The sequence below is a fragment of the Furipterus horrens genome, unplaced genomic scaffold (genome assembly GCF_987537825.1).
Source record: "Furipterus horrens unplaced genomic scaffold, mFurHor1.1.pri manual_scaffold_13, whole genome shotgun sequence".
Lineage (NCBI taxonomy): Eukaryota > Metazoa > Chordata > Mammalia > Chiroptera > Furipteridae > Furipterus > Furipterus horrens.
The window spans coordinates 55799118-55821300 of record NW_028327183.1 but is presented as its reverse complement, the minus strand read 5'-3'; the positions used below and the strand labels follow the sequence as shown (position 1 = coordinate 55821300).

Sequence of the window (22183 nt, the reverse complement as noted above, 5' to 3'; positions counted from 1 at the left end):
ATGAGGAAGAAAAAAACTGTCAACCAGTGCAGAATGAGGAAACAAGAATTGAAAAAAATGAGGAGAGGCTTAGGAACCTCTGGGACAACTTTAAATGTGGCAACATCCGAATCATAGGGGTTCCAGAAGGGGAAGAGGAAAAGCAAGAAATAAAAAGCTTATGTGAAAAAATAATGAAGGAAAACTTCCCAAATTTGATGAAGGAAATAGACATGCAAGTCCAGGAAGAGCAGAGTCCCAAACAAACTAGATTCAAGGAGGATCACACCAAAACACATAATCATTAAAATGCCAAAGATTCAAGATAAAGAGGGAATCTTAAGAGTAGGAAGATAAAAACAGAGAGTTACCTACAAAGGGGAGCCTATAAGATTGAAACTTTGCAGGCAAGAAGGAACTGGCAAGCAGTATTCAATGTGATGAAGAGCAAGGACCGACAACCAAGGCTACTCTATCCAGCAAAGTTATCATTTGGAATGGAAGGGCAGATAAAGTGCTTCCCAGAAAAGGTGAAGCTAAAGAAGTTCATCATCACCAAGCCATTATTACATGAAATGTTAAAGGGACTTACTTAAGGAAAAGAAGATCAAAACTATGAACATTAAAATGACAACAAACTCACACCTATCAACAACTGAATCTAAAAAAATAAAAACAAAATCCAAATAAGGAAACCAGAATAGGAACAGAATCATAGGTGTGGGGATCCTTTGGAAAGTTATCAGCCAGGAGGGGTGAAGGGGAGAAATGGGGATATGGTGCAGGGATTAAGAAGCATAATTGGTTGGTACAAAATAGACAGGGGGAAGTTAAGAATAATATAGGAAAGTGTGAAGCCAAAGAACTTGTGTGTAGGACCCATGGACATGAACTAAGGGGGGTGGGATTGCTGGAGGGAAGGGGGGCACTGGGCAGAGGGGAGCAAAGGGAAAAAATTGGAACTACTGTAACAACATAATCAATAAAATATACTTTAAAAAAACACTGAATTTTTGACTTTATTATCTGTTTTTGTTTTTCCTCAATAGTAACTTCTGTCATGATCATTTCCCGAGTTACACTGTTGCTTAGAAAAATTTGCTATTCTTTTACAATTATTTTGAGGAGTTAAAACAATCATTTAAAAAAGATTTTCATATTGTTATTTTGTTACAAAAAGACTATCATTTTGTTGTTATTACTTTTTCTTTTTGCTCTGGGGTTTATTTCTTTTTAAATTGACTTTATTGGGGTGACATTGGTTAATAAAAGTATATAAGTTTCAGGGGTACAATTCTATAATACATCACCTGTAAATTATACTCTGTGTTCACCACCCCAAGCCAAGTCTCCTTCCATCACCATTTATTCCCCCAAATGCTTTCCCCTCTTGCAGTCACCATACTGGGATTGTTTTATCTTTGCTGAATCTCTTTCCCGTTTTCTCCCAGCCCCCAATCCCCTCCCCCTGACAGCTGTCAATCTGTTTTCGGTCCCCATGAGTCCTTTTCTGCTTTGTTTGTTAGTTTATTTTCCCCATTAGATTCTACATATAAAGAGTCATATGGTGTTTGTCTTTCTGTGACTGGTGTGCTTCTCAATGGAATACTACGCAGCCATAAAAAGGAAACAAGATGTTTTGTGTTGTTACAGCATGGATGGACCTGGAGAATACAAGTTCTTTTTAATTGAATACTTTTATTAAAATATAACCGGAGGCAATATTATATTAGCTTCAGGTGTACAGCACTGATTTTCTACTTGTGGATCTTACCATGCGCTTCCCACGCTAAGTCCAGTAAGCACGCGTCCTGTGCAAAGTTATTACACATTACTGACTGTGTTCCCCTTGCCATCCACCCCTCTGCTGCACCCCCTCCAGCAACCATCACTTCTTCTTCCTGTCTATGGGTCTGTTTTGTTTTGTTTGTTTGCATGATGTTAAAAATTCCACATATAAGTGAAATCTTTCTCTGTCCGAATTATGTCACTCACCCTGATACGCTCTAGGTCCATCCAGGCGGTCACAGATGGAAGGATGCATTATTTCATACGGCAGATTTTCATTCCATTGGGTGTACAGGCCACAGCTTTCTAACCAGTGGTCTGTGGTTCTAACAAGTCAATGAGATCTTTTTCTAAACCCTTGATAGAATAGCTCAGGCTGGTGATTTTTAAAGGCTTTTAATTTTCTGATAATTCACTCCTGGTTTTTACTGTTCTCACTTCACAGGTTTGACTCGTAATATTTACACAATCATTTAATCTAAACTCTTCACTTCTATTTTGGTTCACACATTGGTCATTGAGAAGTCTGTTTGCTTTATTCCCAAAATGTGGGGATATTAGTTATCACTAACTATGAAATCTGGGGACCCCCACAGGGTCCCAGGAACTGCTGGGGGCCCATGTTAGGCCTCCAGGCTGGCTGGGGTCACTAGCTGAGTGTCCTTGGGGGCAGCTCCTGTACCCTCTGGGGTACCTGCAGTCCCCCTCCCTGGAGTGTGGGGTCTGGGTCCATCCTGGGCTAGCGGACGGCCAGAGCAGCGTACATGCTGGGCTCATCTGGGGGCTCCTCTGACGGGGAGGAACGGGGTGCCCTTGTTTCCCGTCTGATGCTCAAATGGTTCAGCTGGGCATAGGTCACATCCTGGGGGTCGTCCTTGGACCTGATCTGCTGGAGAGACAGTGAGACCGAAACCTGGAGAGACAGTGAGACCGAAACACGTCCCCTTGGTGCCACTGTGGAAATCCTTCATCAATTCGCTCTGTATCGTCAAGGTGACAAGTTCACTGCAGATCAGATGGGTCACTGTCCTGATGGCGTCTGCAGGGACTGCCTGAGCCCTGGGCATCTGGTACTTCCATGGATCTGTTTCTTAACCTAACGCACTGTCTCTCTTGCTCACTCGGCTCCAGCCACACGGCCCATCCGGCTGAAGAAGCATGTGCTGCCTCAGGGCCTTTGCACCTGCTGTTGTCTCTGTTCTGGCCCCTCCCCCACCACACACTCTGTCCCCTGCTCTTGCTTTATTCTCCCTCACAGCCCTGGCTCTCCAGGATGCCATCTGCCTGTGTGCCTGTGTGTCCCCCACCCACAGGTGAGCACGAGGAGTGTGGAGAGAGGGCTGCCCTGTGGCACCTAATTGCAGCCGGTAAACAGTGACCCTGTCACTGCAGCTGCATGAATGCGTGCGGGGGACCCTGGGACCTGTGGGTGTTCACTTATTCATGCCTCCTCCTGAGACCTGGGGCTGCACAAGGTCAGACAGAGGACAAGAAGCCAGCCCAGAGGACCACCTAGGAGGGCCAGGAGGCCACAGGAAAGTGGGAGGAGTGAGTCACAGCAAGAGGTGGTGACCAGAAGGAGAGGTCAGCATGGACGCTAATGAGAACCAGGTAAGGTGAGGACGGGGAAGGGACCACTGGAGTAAAGGGGGCGGCAGGAAGGTCCTTGGTGGCCTGGACAGGAGCAGGGATCTCACCCGAGGGTCCAGCTGCACGCCCTCCTCAGGCTGTGGGTCCTTCATGGTGGCATCTGTGGGGACAGAACGGGGTGTGTCTCCAGGTAGGTCCCTGGGATGTCAGGGCTGCAGACCCGCCTGCTCCCAGATGGGCCACTAACCCAGGGGGAGGGGAGGCGCCAGGTCACGCAGGGTGGATTTCAGTCCCTCTCCCCACTGATCCTGCACCTCCCAGGCTGTCCCCTTCCCCATGAACCCTCCCCCAGGGCAGCCGTCCCTTCCTCTCACAGAGGGGCTCTTCCTGGGTGTTTGCAGCTGGGCTGGAGGACAGAGAGTCTCAGCCCTGGGAGGGGAGGGACCCCTCCCGTGTGATTCCAGACGAAAGAAGGAAACCTTAACAGACTTGATGGGTGCTTTTCAAATTCCATGAGATTGAAAATGAAAAATTAACTTACATTTATTTGTATGTCTGTGCTAACCTTGGATGTTTTCATTCTAGATTTTCCTTTTTTAAAAAAACAGATTTTATTTATTTATTTTAGAGAGAGGGGAAGGGAGGGGGAAACAGAGGGAGAGAAACATCCGTGTGTGGTTGCCTCTCACACGCCCCCAACTGTGCACCTGGCCTGCAACCCAGGCCTGTGCCGTGACTGGGAACCGAACTGGTAACTATTTGGTACGGAGGCCAGCATTCAATCCGCTGAGTCACAGCAGCGAGGGCTCTTTCTAGGTTTTCTGATTTGAGATTCTGGAGAAGTTTGTTTCTCAGCTGAGCGTCTCCATCTTCTTGTCTCTCCTGTGGCAGATGCTCTGGGCACCTCACTCCTTGGTCCCAGCCACCCCGTTCCCTACTCACCTGATGTCCTGCCTTTGTTCTGACACTGTCGGTATTGGAGAAAGAGGAAGAGGAGGAGGAAGAGGGGCAGCAGCACGACCACTGAGACCCTGATCAGGACGACCCAGTACCATGGCAGACCTTGGGCAGGAGTGACGTCATCTGTGAGCCAAAGATGCCATTTAATGAGCACCTACTGTGTGTGAGGCACATGCTGGGTCTGTTGTTCATCTCCGCTGACCTCACAGCCCTGAGGCCCCACCCCCAGTGCACTGAGGCTCAGAGAGGTTACCCACGTGCCCCAGGTCACCCAGCCTGGCCGGGCAGCGCGGGGACGGGACCTGGGACGTGGGGTCCCTGTGCTCTCCTCATGCTGCCCCCCAGGTGGACACCAGCCCTGAGCTCTGGGCTCCTCCTCAGCAGGGGGCTTGTCCTGTCTCACATGGAGCCGAGGGTCCTTCCTTACTACCTGCCCCAGCACAGCAGGGACACGGGAGGGGCAGGGGCACGGGGTGGGTCCTGTGTCTCCTGGGTTGTATCCCCTCTACAGGGTCCTGGCACCCCCTTGGGAGGGTCAGACTGGGCTGGGGCGCTGCCTTCCTGTGGTTTCTGAGACCCCTTATGTCACCTAATGTCACCGCAGTCTGTGAGCAGGAGGGGACCGGGATGAACAGACATGAAACCGACCCTCAGTGCAGAGAAGGGAGCCCTGTCCAGGCCGTGGGAGCAGCAGAGCTGGGACCAGAACGAGGACCCACCAGCCCCCCACAAAGTCTCTCACTTACTGCTCTGCTGACCTGACTTTGTGGTGGGGGGTCCTCCATCCTCAGAGCCGCCTGGAAATTCAGGATGGGGGTGAGAGGTGGGTCTGCCTTCACCCCTCCTGAGCCTGGATCCTCTCCCAGCCTGGACCCCACATGTCCCTCTGCCATGCCCCCCCTTTCCTGTCACCTGCAGCCTCAGAGCCCTGGGGGCGTGTTGCTCCCGGCATCTCTGCCTGACTCCCTGCCCTGGGGACACAGCCCATCCCTGAGTGTCCGGGGGACATGAGACCCCTGATGGACCCTCAGAGCTCCCAGGGCTGCTCTGTGCTCCCTCTGAGCAGAGGTCTCAGTGACACACGAGCTGAGGGGATGGGTCCTGTGGTGGGGGGCAGGGGCCCCCAGGGGGTCCTGGGAAGGGGGACAGAAGTGGCTGAGGGTCGGGGACTAACCCTGGAGCTGTCATCAGACCCTTTCCTCCATCAGCTGTGTGGGCCCCAAGACACTCCCCCTGCCCACCTGTCACCTCTGTCCCAGCGGAGGGGGAGGGGAGGCAGGACAAGGACGGTCTCTGAGGGGCACACCTCTGCTGGGCGACCATCACTTAGACCCCTCAGTCCCCTCCAACCTCAGATGTCTCCTGGGGACACAACCCCGAGCTGACGGCTCAGGAAGGATGGGGTCAGGGGCCCTCACCTAAGACCAGGAGCTCCAGGGGGTCACTGGGCTGTGACCACACCTGGGGGGTGTTCCTGTAACAGCCGTAGCATCTGAACGTCCACCTGCGGCCGGGGGTCACGGGACCCACGGGGAACAGGGCCTGGAAATACCCACTGGGGTGTGGCTGTGAGTTCAGGGTCCAGGGGAGCCTGTCCTCTCCTTCCTCAGTCAGAATGAACCTGTCAAATCCCCACCATGAGCCACACTGGAGGGTCACGTTCCCTCCTGGGGTCACGACAGGGCTGGGCAGGGCTGAGAGGCTGGGTTTGATGCTGTAGGATCCTAGGGGAGAAGGAGGCAGTGAGTTAAATGGGGCTCACACCTCCCTCACGTCCCCCAGGGCTGGGCTGTGAGGGGGAGAAACCCTGAGAGCACCCACTTCCTGTGGGCAGAGACTGAGGCTGGGACCCCTGAGTGTCCTCTCACCTGTCACCACCAGCTCCAGGGGGTCACTGCGCGCTGACCAGCCAGCGGGGCTGAGGTAGTAACAGCGATAGCTCCCTGCAGTGTACTCTGTCATCTGTGTGATGGAGACCTTGGCCTTGTCCCTGGGCTCCAGTGGCTTCTGTCTGTCCCAGGACCCTGGGCTTCCCTCTCTGTCCACACGGTACTCCTCAGCCTCCACGGTCCCCTGACACCAGATGGTCCCAGGGCTCCCCCAGGGGATCACAGGGCCTGGCTCAGCCCAGAGGGTGGGTTTGGGGAGGGTCCCTGGAAGGAACCAGAGGCTGCATTGGAAAGGGCTCCCCGACCCCCCCATTCCGCAGCTCAGCCCACGTCCCTCCTCATTACCACCTCATCCCAGGACCCCTGGCTGCCTCCAGAGCCCCAGGGGTGAAGTAGAAGCTGGGACAGGGACCCTGGGGAGGACTCACCCTTCAGCTCGCGGGTTTTCTGGGCCAGGCTCAGCCCTGGAATAGAGTCCCTGTCAGAGGTTTGCCCCATCAGTGCCCTGTGCCCTCCTGCGGCCCCTGCCCGTCCCCACACTGACCGAGGCAGAGAAGAGCAGGGAGGATGGACACCATGCCGTCGCTGTGAGTGCTCCCGCTCCCCAGGGGGACGAGACCCTGGGCCTGAAGGACAGAGACGCACAGGATGTGGTGAGTCCGAGGCTGCTGCTGCCCTTCCGGGCTCCCACCTCTGTGGACCCGCTGCGGGCGGACGCCCCGCCCTGGGCCTGGCGCTGGGTTTTTCCGTGACGTGAGCTCAGGAGGCCGGCAGGTCCCTTGGAGCCACTCAGCCCAGTTGTGGGGTCTCTGCTTGTTCCCAGGACCCTCTGCCTGGTCTGAGCTCCTGCTCAGAGAGGGCGGGACCCAGGCTCTGGTCCTCAGTCCACCCTCAACAGGCGGACTCCAGAACGGATTGACCACTCATGTTCTCCACCGCCCACACACAAAATATACTTCTGGTGTCTGACTTGTCCGTAGACAGACACTCGCTGATCTCCTACTACCTGCCGGGTGTTTGTGCCAGATCCAGAACTGCGTCTGAGATCCAGGGGACTGATCTCCTGTATTTTGAGAACCCTTCTTAGCAAGAAATCGGCATTCTAAGGCGATTGTTGCAATTAAGGTGCTTAGAAAGGAGAAATGAGAAAAATTATGAGAACCAGGGACCTTGAAAAAACATTTTCCCCAAACATTATAAATATTTAAAATGTTCTGTGAATTATGACAAAACTTCTATGTGATTATAATTATGTTAGAAGGCATTGAACAACAGGTAGCATGAAAATCTCTAGACAAAGAACACGCATGAATGAGCCATGGCGTGACGACAGGGTGGGAACTGACTGTGGGAGCCGGGGTAGGGGGTTGTGATGGACAGAGGAGGCCAAACGGGAGAAATGGAGACAAGTGTCATAGAAGAACAATAAAAAATGATGAAAAGACATTTTCTACATTGTTTGCTAAAGAAGTCGTTGATTTACTCTTCAGCCTGTGGCCCATCAGCATCCATTTTGTGTACGGAGTGAAGCAGGTATGAAAGTCACCTTGTTGGACACTCACACAGCTGACCCTGCAGCCCGTGATGGGGAGGCCAGGGGCTCCCCGCGGCCCTGTGAGGGTCTCTGCCGTGACTCACGTGACTGTGCTGTGGTCTGAGTCTGAGCCTTCCTTCTGCTCCATGGACCAGGTACCTCTGCTTTTCAGTTTCTCAAACCTCCAGAATCTTCATCGGCTCTCAGTGACTGGCTTCCTCTCCCCCATGTCTCAGGCAAGAAGGATTCTGATGACATTTGTGGGGGCTGGGTGGTCTCACTGGGCTTCGACTGAGGGATCTGAGAGCTAGAGAGGAAGTAGGCTGCTCAAGGGTCCTTCAGCCATCCAGGAAGTGGTACTGTGTGTGTGTCTGTGTGTGTGTGTGTGTGTGTGTGTGTGTGTGTGTGTTTACTGCTTTTGAACAGGACTCTCATGCATAAAGATTCTCTGAGTCCTGAAGAGCCTCCACAGTTCGAAGAGGACAGTGACACCCAGAATCTTGGCCGCCCTGAAAGGCAGAAAGGACTCCAATGATTCCCCCAAGGGGAGGGAAGGAGAAAGAGCCCACTTCTCTCAGAGACACAAAGTCACGTGGGAACAGTGAGACTCAGCCCCGAGCTGCAGGCGAGGTGGAAGTGCTGGGATCCCCTGCGGAAGCAGAGTGCATTGCAAAGACCCCAGGCTCATCCCTGCGACCCCTGCTTCACTGTCCTGAGGGCTCCTTGGATTCCAGTCAACGAGGTGGGGAGAGATGGTCACCTTTCCTGACCCCAGGCAGTGGTCACACCCTCCACCTGCCTGGGTACTGAGTCCTGCACCCTCACTTTCCTCTCAGTTCACCCTTCACATCAGTCTTTGCAAATTACATTTCAGATTCTGTCCATTTTCTGCTGAAAGTTTCTCCGTGGCCCTGTCTTCAGGTACCTCCAGCCATTTCTTTCTGAACTGAAAACTATTCATGATCATCCACAGGTGACCCTCCAAGCTCAGCTCTCACTGCTGTTTCCTCAGCCCCCCAGAGCTGTCGTTACCCCATGAGCACATTCAGTCACACGCACTCACACTCAAACCTTCACACACTCGCAGACACTCACGCTCACAGTAGGTGCTACTGACATTTCGGCTCTCCCCCATATCTGCTTTCTCAGCGTTCTATAGAACTGGCAACCCCTTCCGAAGCCCCCAGCTAAAAGCTCAGAAATGGAAGGAACATGGAGATTCCTCCTTCTCATTTCTCGTCTTCACATGTGTTGAGAGCTGGGAAGAAGTACGCAAGGATGGTGTGTAAGTCCATGTAAGCCATCCACGTCCCATGGTTGGACATGCAAGACTGGAGTTCAGTTACTGTTGATGTTATATTTTATTGACACATATTGTTTATCTCTAGTTCACTGGTAATCCATGGCACATAAGACATTTATTATTCAACTTGGCCATACCGGTTCCCCTGTGTATTCTTCTTGTCTTATAAACATAATCCAACATCCTCGCCTGGCAGGGAGCATGCCCGTGACCTGTCAACACCTCACCCTCTTTTGCTGCAGTGCAGAGAGTCGCTTTGTCTCGAGGGTTCTCTAAAGTGTTGTCTTGTATTTGGTTACACGTTTTCTTCAACAGCAAGCCCAGAGGTTTCTACTTTCCATAACTGTAGATGTTTTTGCAAACCCCGAAGGCTTTACTGGGAAATGAATAAATAGCCTCAGCTTGACAGCAATAGAATGTCAGCATTTTGAAGAGCAAGTGTTGTTCAAAGAGCACGTCATAAAGTGACCACATCAGTGTGGGGCTGTTGAAGGTGGTGACAGAAACATTTTGGCTGGCTGAAAACAAACTCAGAATACCACCCCTGCTCCTAACTTGTTTTTAAAAGTTTTTTATACTTATTCTATTACAGTTGTTCCAGTTTTTCTCCTTTGCCCTCTTCCCCCCAATCCACCACCTCACCCACAGTTGTTTTCCACACATGTCATGTCCATGGGTCATTCATACATGTTCTTTGACTAGACTCTTCCCTTTATTTCTTTCCTTATCACCCTTCCTCTCTGGTCACTATCAATCTGATCTATGGTTCCATGCCTGAGGTTCTATTTTGTTTGTTAGTTTATTTTTTTCATTAAGTTCCTATTATAGGTGAGATCATACTCCTACCTTTCATGACAGCATGGATGGACTTGGAGAATATTGTGCTCAGTGAAATAAGCCAGGCAGAAAAAGGCCAATACCATATGATCTCATGTATTACAGGAACCTAATGAACAAAAAACAAATGGGGAAAATGGAACCAGAAGCGTGGAAACAAGGAACAGACTGACAGGGACCAGAGGGGTGAGGTAAGGGGAGAAGTGGGGAAAGAAGGGGAAGGGTCTAGTCAAGGAACTAGCATTAATGATCCACAGACACAGACAACATGGTGGGGATTGACGGTGGCGGCGGGGTGTAGGAGGGGCAGTGGAGGCCAATGGGGGACAAATTGGTAAATGGGCTGCACTAAAAATAATAACTGTTCCTGTGGACACCCACAAGAGAGGGAAGTTGAAGCCGCACAATGGGAAACGGTGGGAGGAGATATTAGCAATGGCAAAATGAGGCAAGGGACTGGGACTGAGAACATTTAAAACATCTACACATCTGTAAGATGACAGCTGACATCAATAGGAGACAAACAAATACTTTAACATGCAACTTACAAACATTGCTACCCAATGTGCGGTTATTTTTGAAACTGTTCCTCGACTTCATAATTTATCAAAAGTGAGCATGAACCATCAGTGTGGTAACAACACACACACAGAGTGTCTCAAATATAAAGGCAGGAGCACTGACAGTTGACAACGGTGTGGATTGACTGTGAGAGCCCGGCACTGATGATGGGAGTGAAATAGTGTGGCCACCATGGGCAAGGCCTTCCTGGCATCTTATCAAAGTCAGCACAGCCAACAGCCTTGATATCCAAATATTGAGCATCATGTGATGCAAAGAACATCCTTTCTTTCTTGGTTTGTCTGGGCATCATTGTCTAAACTCAGTGGACTGTCCTTGTGCGGGTCTATTTGTAGATCACTAGTATATTTCATTGATCTACATGTCTATCTTTTAACCAAACCCGAAATTCCTCTATTAAGGGAACTTTGTGGTAAGATTTGAAATGTGATCCTGTGAGTCCTCCTTTCTCACTATGTTTTCCTTCAGAATTATTTTTGGCTCTTGTGGCAATCTTGTGGAGTTTCACATAAACTTCAGAATCATCTTGTCCATATGTAAAGCATGAACTTGAGATGCTTCACCCTAGTGAAGTTTTTAAAAGTGTCTCTGTGCAGACACTTACACTGGAAAGTGGGAGTTGAGTGGCTGACTTTTTATGTCGTGGAAATGCCAGGATTATTTCATCATTCATGCTTCTCAGGCTCATCCACCCAGACAGTGCTTCCTACTCAGGACAGTTTTATATCCTTCCTAACAGTACACACAGATTGTCCACAGGAAGATTTCAGCTTCTAAGTCAATGTCCAATCCTCTTCGTAATTTTAAGAGAACTCAACAAAGGATCATCCCCAGGCACTCATGCATACTTTCCTGTGAGTAAATTAATGGGTGTACAGGGGAAATTTCAACTCTTTGGCAACGTGAATCTACCTCACTATTGTGTTCAGATCAATTATCGCCCCAATTCCGAGGACCTAAAATGAACTATGTGGTTCTGTCACTGCTTTTAAAACAAGCTGTCATTCCTTCTGTTGAATGTGTTCTTGGTGCTCAGCCCACCGAGAGGATAAAATACCTATATAAGATTAAAACACAACTGTAGTGAAGAGAAACACTTTAGAATACAGAGACCCATAAAATATTCTGCATAAAGTATATGTAAGTCATATACTCATATTTACATGCTCCTTTTACATAAAATTCAAGAAACATTAGAAAAGAGACAGCTAGATGGCTAGGTGTGCTGGGGTGGGGGTGGGGTGGAGCTGTCCAGGACCCAGTGCTGAATTCTCCACCACCTCTTGGGATTCATGTGCAAACCAGGATAGAATCAGCGGAAGTGGAGGTGACCCATGGTTCTGAGGAAAGCCTCCTAGATACACATGCGCATTTCTGTTCAAGGCTGGACAGGGCCTGGGTCAGCACAGCCTCTGGGCAGGAGACACACTGTCCTGACTTTTGGATCCTGGGACAACTATTTTGAATTTTCGTTGCTGCATCATGTTCCTCCTGTCCATGCCTTAGGAAAAGGGGCAAACTCTCAGTGGACATTTTTTATAGCAGAGCTTTTGATGACTCGTTTTTCCGTCGTTCAAGTGCAGCTCAGGAGACAGAGGCATAGGATGTGGTGGGCACTGTCCCCACAGCACAGTCAGTTCTGTGCACGAGGTGCCTGCCACACAGGAAGAAGACCAGCTTCTCCTCTCCCTACAAATAGCAGGTGCTGAGGGACTGAGCTGAGCCACATCACTAAACACCCCTCACGTCTCAGGTGTCACAATTCATTTTCCTAAACCCTACAGTCATAGGAGGATTTAGCCTAGTTTGCTGTTATTGGAGAACCATAACAATTATTCAGTTTATAGCAGTCAGCATTTCCTGGCAAAGCGAATATATAGAAGAGTTAATAATAAAAACCATTCTCAGAAGGCATATGATAATTGACTTCCACCTAATATTTATTACGCCTAGTATCACTTGCATATTTGTTATAGTTTACATCTTTAATAACACAAGAAGTATGAGATTGCAAACATATCAAAAAATCATTTTTAAGTTTAATTATTTAAATATCACTTATACCTGTTTACATTTGTGAAGTTTAAAAATATTTTTTTATTGTTGTGTCAGTTTCCCCCCCATTGTCTTTGTACTCTGCTACAAAAGAAAGTCATTAACTGGGCAGTTTGATACTGCGTTTTCAGATGAGAAGAAAACTTGCAGAGTCTTATTTCAGCTGAAAGTATTTCTTGTGTATTAGTCAAAACCGAGTTCTTTCTCCCTCTATGGAGGGAGAGAGAGAGAGGAGAGAGAGAGAGAGAGAGAGAGAGAGAGAGAGAGAGAGAGAGAGAGAGAGAGAGAGAGAGAGAGAGAGGAAGGAGCGCAATAAGGAAAATATAAGAAGGAGAAGAAAAGAGACAGGAAGAAAAGAGAGGAGCTTTGTCAAGTTGTTGTAACAAATTACAAATAACTGGGTAGCTTTGGAAAAGAGAAATTTATTTTATTTTTTCCAGAAAGAAGGCCATAGATGATTCTCAGATGGCGATATATAGATAAATTGATTGAAAGATAGGTAAAGAGAGAGAAAAAGCACCTGAGAGTTAGAGATACAGAGAGAGAGAGAAATGGATACATAAATACATAGATTCACAAACTCTGTGATATTTTCAGTCATCAGATCACATGACATTTGTCTGCTGTGAGTGATATTTTTTACATCAAGAATGCAGACAGACACTTCTGGCCAAGACAGAGACATAGACAGACACGCTGTGTCTCCCTCCACAAATTAGAAGGAACACAACTACCTCAGAACCAGAGACACCCAGAAGTTCCAGAAAATCAGGCTGCATGGAAGTCCAACAGACAAAGCTATCAAGAAGAAATACTCAACGAGACAGGCAGGAGAAGCAGAGCCAGGGTGGAGAGGATGTGGTGTGGTGGCGGCACTGGCAAGCCAGTGGAAAGCGCAGTCAGGAGGGACACCTGGGGAGCGTTTCCAGCTCCTCACTGGACCTCACAGCTCAAGGTCCCAGCGCGGGGGAAAATCAAGCCTCATTGCTCCTGACTGTGCAGACCAGTGGGGTTGGGGTAGAGGCAGAAACTGCCTGTCTCAGCAGAATCCACTTGTTTAAAGAGCCCCCATGGTCCTAGAACATCCACAGAGCCACCTCATATGGGAACGATAACCAGGGCAGCAGCTAGAGGGGCGCCCATTCCGGAGCGGCAGTGAAAGAGGTGTCTGGAAAAGGGGCAAATGCTGGGCCAGTGATATTTTTCCTTCCCAAATCCCTTCCCCACATACAGCGCCACAACGTGGTGAAACAGATCGCCCTGTACTGAAGAATACCTAAGGCTCTGCCTCTTACAATGTAACAGGAGCGACAGCTCTACCTGGGATGCGGAGGCAAACAAACACAGGAACCTGTCAGAATGAGGAGACAGAGAAGTATGACCCAAAATGGGAAACGGATCAAGGCTCCAGTGGGAGACCTAAGCGACAAGAAGATAACCAACCTAACAAACGAGGAGATAGCCAACCTAATAGACCCAGAATTCAAAACACTGGTGATAAAGTAGCTCACAGACTTGACAGATATGCTTGAGTACGGCAGACACATAACGGAAGAAGTGAAAGCTATGCTAAGTGAAACGAAGGAAAATCTACACAAAACCAATTATGAAGGGAAGGAAACGGGTTTAAATCAACGATTTGGAACATAAGGAAGAAAAGAACTGTCAGCCAGTACAGAATGAGGAAGCAAGAATTGAAAAACATGAGGAAAACTTCCCAAATCTTGTGAAGGATGCACATACGGGTCTGGGAAGCATGGAAGGTCCCGGGCGGGCTGGACCCAGAAGGGACCACACCAGGACACATCATGGTTGGGATGCCAAAGGTGAAAGGTAAAGACAGAGACCTGGGGGCAGCAAGAGAGAGGCTGAGAGTTGCATACAGGGGGGTGCCCATAGGACTATCAGCTGATTTCTCAGAGGACACTTTGCAGGCAGGAAGGGACTGGAAAGCAGTATTCAATGTGATGAAAGGCAATCTGCAACCAGAACTACTGTATTCAGCAAGGCTATCATTTGGAATGGAAGGGCAGATGAAGTGCTTCCCAGACAAGGTGAAGCTAAAGAAGTTCATCATCACCAAGCCATTATTACATGAAATGTTAAAGGGACTTATTTAAGGAAAAGAAGATGAAAACTATGAACATTAAAATAACAACAAACTCACACCTATTCACAACTGAATCTAAAAAAATAAAAACAAAATCCAAATAAGGAAACCAGAATAGGAACAGAATCATAGGTGTGGGGATCCTTTGGAAAGTTATCAGCCAGGAGGGGGTAAGGGGAGAAATGGGGATACGGTACAAAGATTAAAAGCATAATCGGTTGGTACAAAATAGACAGGGGGAAGTTAAGAATAATATAGGAAAGTGTGAAGCCAAAGAACTTGTATGCAGGACCCATGGACATGAACTAAGAGGGGTGGGATTGCTGGAGGAAAGGGGGGTACTGGGCAGAGGGGAGCGAAGGGGAAAAAATTGGAACTACTGCAAATATATAATCAATAAAATATACTTACAAAATAAAAGAAGTCATATGATTGCCACTTATTTTTTGTGGTGAGAACATCTCAGATGCACCTCCCTAAGCCACTCTCCAGTACATAACACAGTATAGCTCAGTGTAACCATCAGGCTGTCCGTTAGACACCCCGGGAATTGTTAGCCTTATGACTGGAGGCCGATGCCCTTTGCCCACCGTCTCCTTGTCCTGCACTCTGCTTGGTGAGCACCGTGCCACTCCCTGTGTCTACAGATCGGCTTCTAGAGATCCCACATGTACGTGAGATCATCCAGGATTTCTCTTTCTCTGTGCGATCAAGCTGGGTTAACAAATGCCCTCCAGGTCCATTCACGTTGCCTCAAATGGCAGGGCTTTTTGTTTATTTTTACTGTGACACTCTTACAGGTGTCCCCATTTCTACCCCACCCCCTTTGCCCGCCTCCACCCAGCCCCCGCTGCCCTTCCCTCTGGCCGTCACTGCCCTGCCGACAGTGTCTGTGGGTCATGCATGTGTGTTCCTGGACTGATCCCTCCACCTTCTTTCATCCGGTCCCCTCCTCCCTCCCCTCTGACCTCTGTCTGTCTGCTCCAAGTGTCCTGCCTCTGTTTCTACTTGTTCTTCTTTCTCATGGTTGAGTAAAATTCCATTTTATTTATATTCAGACTTTGGAATATTCCACAAATCCTATCATTCTTAAACATCGTAACATTTTAAGGTGACACCCCCACCAGGCTGTCCCTTCAAACACCAAGGGAGGACAGTTCTGGGGAAAGCACACGCGGCATCTGAAGAAGACGGGGAGCACGGGGGGCCCAGAGAGGGCAGGAGGCAGTGGTTTGCATTCATCTCTCAGGGTTGTCTCTGCTTTTGCCCATTTATTTACTTGTGGCTCACAGGCGACTCCTGTGATCTGAGGAGATGAAGACCCCATGACATGCATCGGGTTGTGTGGTGGTTAGAAATTAAGGACATTTTATCATCTACAAGTGGAAGAGGGCATGAGGTTTTAGATGTGTGGACCCAGACAGCCATGCAGGTGGACCCTGATGTCACAGGGGTGAGGAAAGAAGGGGGGTCATTACAGAGAGTCAACAAAGAAAGTCAGCAAAGACCAAGGGAGAGAAAACACACATTTACTGTGGCAGAGTCCTGTACAGGGGTCCACAGGCACCCCATGCACCCAAACCATGTTTCCTCTCCCAGACAGATTCGCAGACAGTTGCCCCAGCTGCGGCCCAGACTGTCCTCCACCACGTCCTGGGTCATCAGATGGGCTCCACGCTCCCCCACTCTGAACGGTGCCCGTCCCCTCTGTGTTCACGTCCCGGCTGCAGCGTGGGCCCTCCTCTCACTGTCTCGAGCCTGAAACAGCAGCACCCCGAGGGCCACCAGGACCAAACCAGCCACGCCCATGCGGATGAGGTTCTCCACCGTGTAGTCCTGGGGGTGGGAGGCTAGGGATTGTGGGGAAACAGATCACAGAAATAAGAAAGATAGAAGTCACCCCTGAATCATGGTTGTCCTCCCAGGGCACCTGCGTCCCTATGACAGGACCTGACCCTCTGCCCCAGCCCCGTCACTGAGGAGTTCCCCTGATCCCCACTCCTGGCACCTGGGCTGTTCTGTGATGGGCGGATGGTGCCCGCTGCTCCTGAGAATCATGAATGAGGGTGTGAGTGAGGACTTGGGGGGACCACAGACCTTCCTCCTGGGGTCTGTGTTCTCCAATGCCCCACCCTCAGATCACAACTTCTTCACAGTCCTTCCATGAGCTCCGTCCCATCTCTGCCAGGTGACCTGTCCCCTCCTTGGGTGATCTCAGCCTCTGGTGTATGAACGTGCCTGGATTCACTTTGGAGCAGCTAATGTCCCACAGAGCCCAAGGGTGGTAAGGAAAATGGTCACCATATAGAAATGGTTGTGTCCTGTGGGGGGGGGGACAGACCCCATCCACCTCCTTCCCTCCAGCTCTGAGACCCCACTAACTCAGCAGCTGACATCCCAGGGTCCATGGGGGAGGGATTGCTGTTGGGGTTCCTGAATAGCCTCCTCAGTGGAGTCCCAACAACTCCCCAATTATTACTGCTTCAGACCCTGGAGAGACAGAGCCCTGCGCAGTGTGAGCTTAGGAAGGACAGAGTTGGGGTCTCCTCACCTGAGACCAGGATCTCCAGGAGGCACTGGGCTGTGACACGATGTAGGGGGAGGTGCTGAGTGGGCTGTAGCACCTGTAGGTGCCCCCGTGGGCTGAGGTCACAGAGCTCATGAAGAATTGGGCCTACGTCTACCCAGTCCAGTAGTTTATCTACGACATGGGGGAGGGGAATGGGCTGATATGTCATGGACAGAAAGTGACTCCCGGGCTCCGTGACTGACCCAGCAGGGCCGTGTTCTCTCCGGAGCCGAGCCAACGCTGGGCCTGGCTGCACTGAGAGGGAGGGGCTGTCATGCATTCATTCTAGAGAGAGGGGGCAGGCTGGGCTGGGGCACTGCCTTCCTGACCTTGTGAGGTCCCTGATGTCAGCTAATGTCACTGCAGTCCGTGAGAAGGAGGGTGACCAGGATGAACAGACATGAACCCGACCCTCAGTGCAGAAAAGGGATCTCTGACCCCACCGCGGGAGCAGCAGAGCTGGGACCAGAACGAGGAAACCACCAGCCCCCCATAGGGACCCTCACTTACCGCTCTGCTGACCTGACTCTGTGGTGGGGGGTCCTCCATCCTCAGGGCCGCCTGGAAATTCAGGATAAGGGTGAGTGGTGGGGGCTGCCTTCTCCGCACCTGAGCCTGGCTCCTCCCCCAGCCTTGGCCCCACATGTCCCTCTGCCATGCCCCCCCATCACATGCACCCTCAGAGCCCTGAGGGCCTTTGGCTCCAGGCACCTCTGCCTGACTCCCTGCCCTGGGGACCCAGCCCATCCCTGAGTGGCCAGGGGATATGAGACTCCTGATGGACCCTCAGAGCTTCCAGGGCTGCTCTGTGCTCCCTCTGAGCAGAGGTCTCAGTGACTCACCTGCTGTGGGGATTGTCCTTGTGGGTCGGGGGCAGGGGCCCCCAGGGGGTCCTGGGAAGGGGAACAGAAGCGGCTGAAGGTCAGGGACTAACCCTGGAGCTGTCATCAGACCCTTTCCTCCATCAGCTGTGTGGCCCCCAAGACATTTCCCTGCCCACTTGTCACCTCTGAACCCAGGGGAGCGGGAGGGGAGGCAGGACAGGGAGGGTCTCTGAGGGGCACACCTCTGCTGGGCGGCCATCACTTAGACCCCTCAGTCCCCTCCAACCTCAGATGTCTCCTGGGGACACAACCCAGAGCTGACGGCTCAGGGAGAATGGGGTCACGGGCCTCACTTGAGACCAGGAGCTCCAGGGGGTCACTGGGCAGTGACCACATATGGGGCGTGTTCCTGTAACAGCCGTAGCATCTGAACGTCCACCTGCGGCCGGGGGTCACGGGGCCCACGGGGAACAGGGCCTGCTCCTGCCCACTGGGGTGTGGCTGTGAGTCCAGGGTCCAGGGGAGCCTGTCCTCTCCTTCCTCAGTCAGAATGAACCTGTCAAATCCCTGCCCTGAGCCACACTGGAGGGTCACGTTCCCTCCTGAGGTCACGACAGGGCTGGGCAGGGCTGAGAGGCTGGGTTTGCTGCTGTAGGATCCTAGGAGAGAAGGAGGCAGCGTGTGAAATGGGGCTCACACCTCCCTCACGTCCCCCAGGGCTGGGCTGTGAGGGGAAGACACCCTGAGAGCACCCCCTTCCTGAGGACAGAGCCTGAGTCTGGGTCCCCTGAGTGTCCTCTCACCTGTCACTACCAGCTCCAGGGGGTCACTGCGCTCTGTCCCGCCAGCGGGGCTGAGGTAGTGACAGCGATAGCTCCCTGCATGTCCCTCTGTCACACGTGTGATGGAGAACTTGACCCTGTCCCTGGGCTCCAGTGGCTTCTGTCTGTCCCAGGGAACTGGTCTTCCCCTTATGTCCATATAGTACTCCTCAGCCTCCACGGTCCCCTGACACCAGATGGTCACGGGGCTCCCCCTGGGGATCACACGTCCTGGCTCAGCCCAGATGGTTGGTTTGAGGAGGGTCCCTGGAAGGAACCACAGGCTGCATTGGAAAGGGCTCCCCCACCCCCCATTCCCCCGCTCAGCCCAGGTCCCTCCTCATTACCACCTCATCCCAGGACCCCTTGCTGCCTCCCGAGCCCCAGGGGTGAAGTAGAAGCTGGGACAGGGACCCTGGGGAGGACTCACCCTTCAGCTCGCGGGTTTTCTGGGCCAGGCTCAGCCCTGGAATAGAGTCCCTGTCAGAGGTTTGCCCCGTCAGTGCCCTGTGCCCTCCTGCGGCCCCTGCCCGTCCCCACACTGACCGAGGCAGAGAAGAGCAGGGAGGATGGACACCATGCCGTCGCTGTGAGTGCTCCCGCTCCCCAGGGGGACGAGACCCTGGGCCTGAAGGACAGAGACGCACAGGATGTGGTGAGTCCGGGGCTGCTGCCGCCCTTCCGGGCTCCCACCTCTGTGGACCTGCTGCGGGTGGACGCCCCGCCCTGGGCCTGGCGCTGGGTTTTTCCGTGACGTGAGCTCAGGAGGCCGGCAGGTCCCTTGGAGCCACTCAGCCCAGTTGTGGGGTCTCTGCTTGTTCCCAGGACCCTCTGCCTGGTCTGAGCTCCTGCTCAGAGAGGGCGGTACCCAGACTCTGGTCCGCAGTCCACCCTCAACAGGCTGATTCCAGAACGGATTGACCACTCATGTTCTCCAGCTCCCACACACAAAATATACTTCTGGTGTCTGACTTGTCCATAGACAGACGCTCGCTGATCTCCTACTACCTGCCGGTTGTTTTTCCCTGATCCAGAATTGCATCTGAGATCCAGGGGACTGATCTCCTGTATTATGAGAACCCTTCTTAGCAAGAAATTAGCATTCTAAGGCGATTGTTTCAATTAATGTGCTTAGAAAGGAGAAAGGAGAAAAATTATGAGAACTGGGAACCTTGAAAAAAAATTTTCCCCAAATATTATAAATATTTAAAATGTTCTGTGAATTATGACAAAACTTCTATGTGATTATAATTATGTTAGAAGGCATTGAACAACAGGTAGCATAGAAAATCTCTAGTCAAAGGACACGCATGAATGAGCCATGGGCGTGACGACAGGGTGGGAACTGACTGTGGGAGCCGGTGTAGGGGGTTGTGATGGACAGAGGAGGTCAAAGGGGAAAAATGGAGACAAGTGTCATAGAAGAACAATAAAAAATGATGAAAAGACATTTTCTACATTGTTTGCTAAAGAGGAAGTCGTTGATTTACTCTTCAGCCTGTGGCCCATCAGCATCAATTTTGTGTACGGAGTGAAGCAGGTATGAAAGTCACCTTGTTGGACACTCACACAGCTGGCCCTGCAGCCCGTGATGGGGAGGCCAGGGGCTCCCCCCGGCCCTGTGAGGGTCTCTGCCATGACTCACGTGACTGTGCTGTGGTCTGAGTCTGAGCCTTCCTTCTGCTCCATGGACCAGGTACCTCTGCTTTTCAGTTTCTCAAACCTCCAGAATCTTCATCTGTTCTCAGTGACTGGCTTCCTCTCCCCCATGTCTCAGGCAAGAAGGATTCTGATGACATTTGTGGGGGCTGGGTGGTCTCACTGGGCTTCGACTGAGGGATCTGAGAGCTAGAGAGGAAGTAGGCTGCTCAAGTGTCCTTCAGCCATCCAGGAAGTGGTAGTGTGTGTGTGTGTGTGTGTGTGTGTGTGTGTGTGTGTGTGTTTACTGCTTTTGAACAGGACTCTCATGCATAAAGATTCTCTGAGTCCTGAAGAGCCTCCACAGTTCTAAGAGGACAGCGACACCCAGGATCTTGGCTGCTCTGAAAGGCAGAAAGGACTCCAGTGATTCCCCCAAGGGGAGGGAAGGAGAAAGAGCCCACTTCTCTCAGAGACACAAAGTCACGCGGGAACAGTGAGACTCAGCCCCGAGCTGCAGGCGAGGAGGAAGTGCTGGGATCCCCTACGGAACCAGAGTGCATTGCAAAGACCCCAGGCTCATCCCTGCGACCCCTGCTTCTCTTTCCTGAGGGCTCCTTGGATTCTAGTCAATGAGGTGGGGAGACATGGTCACCCTTCCTGTCCCCCAGGCAGTGGTCACACCCTCCACCTGCCTGGGTACTGAGTTCTGCACCCTCACTTTCCTCTCAGTTCACCCTTCACATCAGTCTTTGCAAATTACATTTCAGATTCTGTCCATTTTCTGATGAAAGTTTCTCCGTGGCCCTGTCTTCAGGTACCTCCACTCATTTCTTTCTGAACTGAAAACTGTTCATGATCATCCACCGGTGACCCTCCAACCTCAGCTCTCACTTCTGTTTCCTCAGCCCCCCAGAGCTGTCGTTACCCCGTGAGCACATTCAGTCACACGCACTCACACTCAAACCTTCACACACTCGCAGACACTCACGCTCACACTAGGTGCTGTTGACATTTCGGTTCTCCCCCATATCTGCTTTCTCAGCGTTCTATAGAACTGGCAACCCCTTCCGAAGCCCCCAGCTAAAAGCACAGAAATGGAAGAAATGCGGAGATTCCTTCTTCTCATTTCTCGTCTTCACATGTGTTGAGAGCTGGGAAGAAGTATGCAAGGATGGTGTGTAAGTCCGTGTAAGCCATCCACGTCCCATGGTTGGACATGCAAGACTGGAGTTCAGTTACTGTCGATGTTATATTTAATGACACATATTGTTTATCTCTAGTTCACTGGTAATCCATGGCACATAAAACATTTATTACTCGATCTGACCATACCGGTTCCCCTGTGTATTCTTCTTGTCTTATAAACATAATCCAACATCCTCGCCTGGCAGGGAGCATGCCCGTGACCTGTCAACACCTCACCCTCTTTTGCTGCAGTGCAGAGAGTCGCTTTGTCTCCAGGGTTCTCTAAAATGTTGTCTTGTATTTGGTTGCACGTTTTCTTCAACAGGAAGCCCAGAGGTTTCTATGTTCCATAACTGTAGATGTTTTTGCAAACCTCGAAGGCTTTACTTGAAAATGAATAAACAGTCTCATCTTGACAGCAATAAATGTTTTCTTTGACAGGAAGCCCAGAGGTTTGTATGTTCGATATCCACAGCTGTTTTTGCAACCCCCAAAGGTTTTACTTGAAAACAAATA

The 22183-nt window shown here is 51.0% G+C and overlaps 1 protein-coding gene and 1 long non-coding RNA gene across 2 annotated transcripts; both read right to left on the bottom strand.

The window, feature by feature from the left end:
• Positions 1 to 2177: 2177 nt before the first annotated feature.
• LOC149995472 (uncharacterized) lies at positions 2178 to 4323 on the bottom strand. Its single transcript, XR_016507867.1, has 3 exons — positions 4300 to 4323; positions 3465 to 3517; positions 2178 to 2656 (listed from the first exon to the last, which is right to left on the bottom strand). It is a non-coding gene; the product is annotated as an uncharacterized LOC149995472 (long non-coding RNA).
• Positions 4324 to 5388: 1065 nt separating this feature from the next.
• Positions 5389 to 19510, bottom strand: LOC149995471 (leukocyte immunoglobulin-like receptor subfamily A member 6). The gene is made up of 11 exons (XM_090259243.1): positions 19388 to 19510; positions 19272 to 19307; positions 18824 to 19108; positions 18332 to 18679; positions 18039 to 18089; positions 17707 to 17757; positions 17179 to 17328; positions 16376 to 16477; positions 6186 to 6470; positions 5736 to 6041; positions 5389 to 5450 (listed from the first exon to the last, which is right to left on the bottom strand). The coding sequence occupies exons 1-11, from the start codon at positions 19419 to 19421 to the stop codon at positions 5389 to 5391; spliced, it is 1710 nt and encodes a 569-aa protein (XP_090115369.1). The 5' UTR covers positions 19422 to 19510.
• Positions 19511 to 22183: the final 2673 nt, after the last annotated feature.

Excerpts from the sequence above, each read along its gene's own strand:
- LOC149995471 (XM_090259243.1), bottom strand. The coding sequence starts at position 19,421 with ATGGTGTCCATCCTCCCTGCTCTTCTCTGCCTCG. Across the intron at positions 19,308-19,387 it reads CCCTGCTCTTCTCTGCCTCG|GGCTGAGCCTGGCCCAGAAA; the intron begins GTCAGTGTGGGG and ends ACTCTATTCCAG. Across the intron at positions 18,090-18,331 it reads CCCTGAGCCGTCAGCTCTGG|GACCCCCTGGGGGCCCCTGC; the intron begins GTTGTGTCCCCA and ends TCCCCTTCCCAG.